The sequence below is a fragment of the Octopus bimaculoides genome, chromosome 8 (genome assembly GCF_001194135.2).
Source record: "Octopus bimaculoides isolate UCB-OBI-ISO-001 chromosome 8, ASM119413v2, whole genome shotgun sequence".
In the NCBI taxonomy this organism is placed as follows: Eukaryota; Metazoa; Mollusca; class Cephalopoda; order Octopoda; family Octopodidae; genus Octopus; species Octopus bimaculoides.
The window spans coordinates 60,541,177-60,547,824 of record NC_068988.1 but is presented as its reverse complement, the minus strand read 5'-3'; the positions used below and the strand labels follow the sequence as shown (position 1 = coordinate 60,547,824).

The following is a 6,648-nucleotide window of genomic DNA, read 5'->3' as shown; positions in this document are numbered from 1 at the left end:
ATAATTAAAAATAAAATGAATGAAAAAACAGTGACACAAGCAAAAAATACAATGTCCAAATTTCAAGAGTGAAAGGAAACAGAGATGAAATATGAGGGTAAAATGTTAAATGGTAAACAATGGTAACTGCAAAAAAAAAAAAAAAAAAAAAAAAAAGCTAAGACATTTGAAGAATCTTACCTTAGTGTAAGCAGAACTTGTTCGTGGATGTTTATCTCTCTTGTTGAGTTCAACAAAGAGTTCATGACCCAACTTGGCACAGTTGTCATGTTTGCTCATCCTGAAAATACAAACAATTTTGTGAAATAGTCACTTATGTATCATATTTAATGTATACACACCACTGACTGGATAGTTACTGTAGTTTTTGTCTGTGATATAAAATCTCTTGTAGACATGCTGTGTTTAAAAACGTGTGGTTCAGTGGTTAGGGTAATCAGCTCATAGTCATAAAGTTATGAGTTCAATTCCTGATGGTGTGTTGTGTCCTTCAGCAATGAGTCATACCTGTAATTCAAAGGACCAGACTTGTCACACTCAGTACCATGTTGAATCACGCTGAGGATTATATTAAAGGTAACTATATCTATGGAGTGCTCAGCTACTTGCATGTTAATATCACAAGCAGGTTGTTTTGCTGATGGATCAACTGGAACGCTCATTGCCAAAACTGACAGAGAGCCAGGCCATGTAATATAGAAATAAAAAAATATATACATAAAAAGTTTGAACCGTTTTCATATCCCCTCTGTACAACTTATATTACCCTCACCCTACTGTACCTTGTGGGTTTGTCCTGGTGGCATCTCAAACACCATCTATTTCATCATAACCAATGGAGTGCCAGTTATATAATGGAGCAAAACCATCAGATAACTTTTGGCCTTCTTGAATCTTGTATACTCACAGCCAACCACATCTCTAGATGAGATTTATCACCTCTGATATAGAAATCAGGTATTACACACTGTTTCTTATATTGAAAGTGATAAATCTCTTATGAGCATGTGACTGGTTGCAAATAGATGTCATTGAAAAGGCCCAAGAAGGTAAAAATGCATGTGGCATTCTTGCTAGCTGCTGTCAGGAGGACTTTTAACCCACCTCCAATATTTATGTTTTTGAACACAAAACATCCTTAAGAGGTTTTATCTCAGACAAAAATAGCAAAAATTTGTCTAACAACACTGTATATTCATTACGTATGACACATAATTAGTTTTTTTAATTTAATATTGGTTGTATTGTGAACACCAGATGAGTTCTGCGAAATGCTTTGGTAAGCTGAATAGGTATTAAAGACAATTTTCTCAATTGTAAAATTCCTACAAATAGGTTTAAACCTTTTGATAGCAAAACACTTGAAACTACTCTTGATTCTATGATGTAAATTTCAAGTTTTAAAGTGAATTAAATTAGAACCTTACTTCAAAATTTATGGTAATTTATGTTCTAAACATAATGTTAATAATAGTAAAACTGTTTAACTAATGTTGTCGTTATTTTCAGAATTAATTAAAATAAAGGCAGCGTAATTCAACTGAAATACAGTAACAAAAGGGTTAAACTTAGTTTAAAGTACAGAAGTTACAAAATCTCATTACTGTTTAATCCTAAGACAGCCTCGATCAAGGCTGTTCCAGCTATAATCACCTTGTCTTTATGGAGTATGTTTAGGAATACATTATCTGCTGCATTCTTCCCAAGCCAGTAGTGTGTGATTTGGTGGAGGTTTTTCCAAAACGTTCTTTCATAACTGAAGATGGTACGGTGTGATTTGAAGGAAATTTAGCTAGTATATCTAGCATGATGAGCAGCTATGGAGAGGACTTCCTTTGTTAGCATAAAATAAAACTCATTGTTCTCTATCCTTGGGTTAAGTCATAGCCAAACAAATTTATAGTGAAAAGCAATAAGAATTGAAGTTTATTGCTTAGTTGTGATGGAGATAAGGCAGATGGAGAGGAGAAGCAGAGTTTTGGAGGAGTTGCGTGACTGCATGGTGTGTGCAGTTGGAAGTAATGTAGGGTGTAAATATGGAAGTTTTCTTAATGTAAGTGTTGCTTATAACACTATATTATTTAATAGCTTGCTGTGCTTAAGAAGACACGTCGAGCTAAGTAAATACGTGGTTATCCTTGCATACAGGCATGTTCCCTGCATCCTTCTTCAGCTAAACGTTCTTAATCTTGCAGGCCTATGGGTGCTGGTGCCATGTAAAACACACTCATGCCAATGCCACATAAAAGCACCCATGCTGATGCCGTGTAAAAGCACCCAGCACACTTTGTAAAGTGGTTGGCATTAGGAAAGGCCAAAGAAAGCCAAAGAAACCATGCTAAAACAGACATGAAGCCCGGACAGCTCTCCAGCTGTCAAACCATCCAACCCATGCCAGCGAGGGAAACAGACGTTAAATGATGATGATGATGATGATGAGGTCAGTGGTAGAAAAATTTTATAATGTTGATAAAAAAACCTCTTGGCATCAGGAAAGAAAGAGAGTTTAGAGGGTGTGCAATGCACAAACAGATTATATCAGAAACAATTGATTTAATTTGTGCATATATAACAAGTATAAAAATTGTGATGCTGCATGGTTGTGAAACATGGGTATAGAATATGGACGGTATGTGGAAGCTAGAGAGAAATACTTGAGTACAATCCATGGTTAACATCCACTTTCATGAAAATCAGAGGATAAGTGACTTTGAGAAAGGAGTGGAGGTGAATGCATCCAGCCATAGAAACCATGCCAAATCAAACTGGAACCTGGCACAGCTCTTCAGCTTACCATTTCCGATCAAACCATCTAACCTTCGCCAACATGGAAAGAAGACACTAAATGATGATGATGACAATATTCCAATCAACCTTTTCATTAAAATTGATAAACAACCTTCAGCTATACATTTGCTGCTTCCATCATTAATGCTATATCACCCAAGGAAATGAACACATGAATATGATCCACCTGATGTCTGTGGATTGTACTGTAATCATCTGAGGAATACAGACTATGATCAGAAGAAACATGTAATTTGTGGAAATGTACATAGCAATGCATTAAAATATTTATAAATTCCATCCATGGATTATTATTATTATTATTATTATTCTTATTATTATTATTATTATTACTATATTTACTCTACATTATATCAGCACATCTCGGTACAACCCCATAAAACTGCTATTGCTAATTTCTATTATTAGGTCGTAGCTGACATAATAGGAGCTTTTCTATGCATACTCAAAAACTTGAATATATATATTATATATATTGGGTCATCCTATAAATTACATGGTTTTTTCAACTGTATGAACTAAAAGTCAGAGGAGGACGGGATAAACTACCTGCATCAACTTGCTATAAGTACCTTGTATTTATTCTTAGTGCAAGTTTTGAAGAGTGCAGTTCGATTTTAACAGTTATTTTTTCAAAGTTATAATGGAAGTGACAAAGGAGCATATTTAGCATATTTTGCTTTATGAGTTCAATAAAGGCAACAATGCAACGGAAAGTGTGAGGAATATTAATGCAGTATATGGGGACCAGACAATAAACATAAGCCAGTGTCAATGGTGGTTCCAGAAATTCCAAGCAAGAAACTACAGCCTAGAAGACAAGCCTCATCCTGGAAGATCTGTAGAGCTTGACGAGGACATCCTGCAAACCCTAGTGGAACAAAATCCCATCATAACTATTGAGGAACTAGCAGAGAAGCTTGGCTTTGGTCATTCAATCATCCATCAACACCTGCATGCCATCAGAAAAGTCAGCAAATTAGGTTAATGGATTTCTCACAAACTTTATGACTCTAATTGCATGCCGAGAGTGAATGTGTACTCTTCTGTGCTGTCATGTCTCATGAATGAACCTTTTTTAGACTGAATAGTGTCTGGTGACAAGAAATGGGAACTGTATAAAAATGTCAAGCACTGAAGACAATGAGTAGGGAAAGGAGAAACACCAGTACTCCAGGCTAAAGAGGGTTTTCACCCACGTAAGGTGTTGTAATGTTTGGTGGGATATGAAAGGTTTAGTCCACTTTAAACTTTTAAACCCAAACCAAACAATAACAAAGGAGGTCTACTGTGAGCAGCTTGAGTGGCTTAAGTCAACACTAGAAGAAAAACGACCATCTTTGGTTTCAAGGAGAAAGATGTTCTTCCATCAGGATAATGCTCGGCCACAAACAGCGAAGATGACATTCCAAAGGCTGAAGCAGTTTGAATGGGAAATGATGCCCCGCCCAGCATATTCGCCAGACATGATGATGATGATGATAGTATAGCTTCTTATCACTAATAATGTTCTTGAAGGTGTATCACAGTTTCTGACATCTAGCTGAGTCACAGAGAATTAAGTATACCATTAAAACATACAATAATACAAACACATAAGTGCGCGCGCGAGTGTGTACGCTTGTGAGTATAGATAGGTAAAAGACATAAATTTATGCATGAAGTGTCAACAGCCTACCCTACAATAGCAACATATTGCAAAACGCTATTGTTTATACATTGATTTATATACAATTAGTCTTGTGTTTATCTAATTTATTGATTATTCTTGAACTTCTATATGACACATCATTGAAAACAAAAACTTGTCTAACGGAAGTCGTATATCTCCCTCTATTGTCTTCAGTTAACTTTATATTTCTCGGCGAGAGTCATTATAACTTCACTGAGATCGTTCATTTCCTTGCGAAAGACATGAACGATACACAATCCTGTTTACTTCCACTACAGTCATTCATCTGAACTTAATTAGGATTCTTGGGATTACTACACCTGCAAGGAATATCAGTCAGACCTCCCTCAAATCAGACCCCACCACCTTCAAAAAGGAGGATACATTAAATGATGGCTTCAAACCTTGACACAACGCCAGTAATTTCAGGGTAAGGCTTAAGTCGATTACATCGACTCCAGTACTCAGCTGGTGCTTATTTTACCGACCCTGGAGTGATGAAAGGCAAAGTGGAATTCGACGGAATTTGAACTCAGAACATAAAGACGAACAAAATACTGCAAAAGCATTTTTGCCCCGTGTGCTAACGATTCTGCCAGCTGGCAGCCTTACATTAAACAACGTATGTATTCCTAGATGCTGTTAAAAGCGTAGGATTGGAATGTCTTTGACCATAGATCTGTTTGATCAGAGTTGAATGGGGGTGAGAAACATAACAATTGAATAACAACAACCATAATCCTATTATAATTCCAAGAGAATGTAATTGTATAGTCCACAAACAGCCACCAGATCAGCTGAGTGACGCCCCCCGCTGAGAGATCCCTTAGAAACAAGGCTGCGCCTAAAACGCGGAATAAGAAGTCGTGGCGCAGCTGAGCCCAGACTTCTCAAATTGCTACTTACCCCTAAGATGTTAAGGTTCGTTATATCGAAAGTTATGGATAAATACAATTGGAGCCTTTATTTGATTGTAGTTAAGAAATAGTTGTTGTTTTGATCCAGCTCAGCGCTGATCGATCGATCAAACTTATCAAATGCGTTCAAACTATGAACATCTCATTTTTCTTTTTTTATTTATTCATTCGTTTTTATTTTGTTTTTTCCTAATATGTCTTTTTTCTAAGTTTGTAGGGTGTGATATGAAAGAGATCTATCCACTATTCCAAGCAGGTAAAGCAATCGTTTATAGTGGATCCCTTCGTTGGTTTGTGTCAGCTGGTGACAATAAACATAGTCGATATTATTTTAACAATAAACATTATAAACATGCTATAAATAAACTAATACAGTGTAATGATCACCAGAGACAGATTACACAAGAGTTATAATGGTAAATAAATATGAGTTTGGAGTTAAGCTAAAAGGAAATTAGACTTGTATCTTCCGAAAATCACAAAGGAAATAGTTCCTGAAATATAATGGATCTTCGTCTTTAATAACAAGTTCGTTATCCGGACTTGGACTGTTAAAGGATACGTCTAAGGTAGGCTTTGTGTCTGGAACATATAGACTTTAGAGCAAGTTTAGTGTCATGTGTAGAGATTACCAGACATGATCACGAGATTGTTGTTTTATCAACAATAATAAACAATCACGGGACGAAGACAGCTGAAGGCGACGCCTAATATACAAGAGAGAGGAACTGTTATAGTAAAACGAATAGCACTGAAAATAGCTGAAACTGTCCTGTTTAAATAACTACTAGATTTAGAAGGAAATAATCCAGGATTGTTTATAATAATGATAAAAATCAGGTTAAAAATCTACTCACCAGGGATCGGAAGGCATTTTTAGCTTGTTGTCTTTATGGAAGACAAAATGGCATGCGCACTCGTTTAGCTTACACCGGCGGTCCTATGACATAACGCTTCCTACAAAATAATAAACTGCCAAAACTTTCTTTGTTGATTAATAAATGTGGTTAATAATTTCCGTCAAAAGCATAACAGAAAATATATGCTAATTTTTCTGTTTCCATAATGATACTGATTTGTGATATCTGTAACTTTAATCACTTCCTGGTTCCATCGTAATGAGAATGATTATCATCGAACTTCTTTCCTGGTTTTCTGTTTACCACCATCAATGCGACAGGTATTATAACTATCAAAATCTCATCTGTCCTAACTACATTCTTACTTGTATATATATATATATATATATAT

The 6,648-nt window shown here is 35.9% G+C and overlaps 1 protein-coding gene across 1 annotated transcript in view; it reads left to right on the top strand.

Moving 5' to 3' along the window:
- Positions 1–6,462: 6,462 nt before the first annotated feature.
- Positions 6,463–6,648, top strand: part of LOC106882444 (F-box/LRR-repeat protein 6) — a 30,743-nt gene continuing 30,557 nt past the window's right edge. Inside the window, exon 1 of the mRNA XM_014933126.2 lies at positions 6,463–6,577. Coding sequence (XP_014788612.1) covers positions 6,569–6,577 — 9 coding nt within the window. The 5' untranslated portion in view covers positions 6,463–6,568. The remainder of the gene's footprint in view (positions 6,578–6,648) is intronic.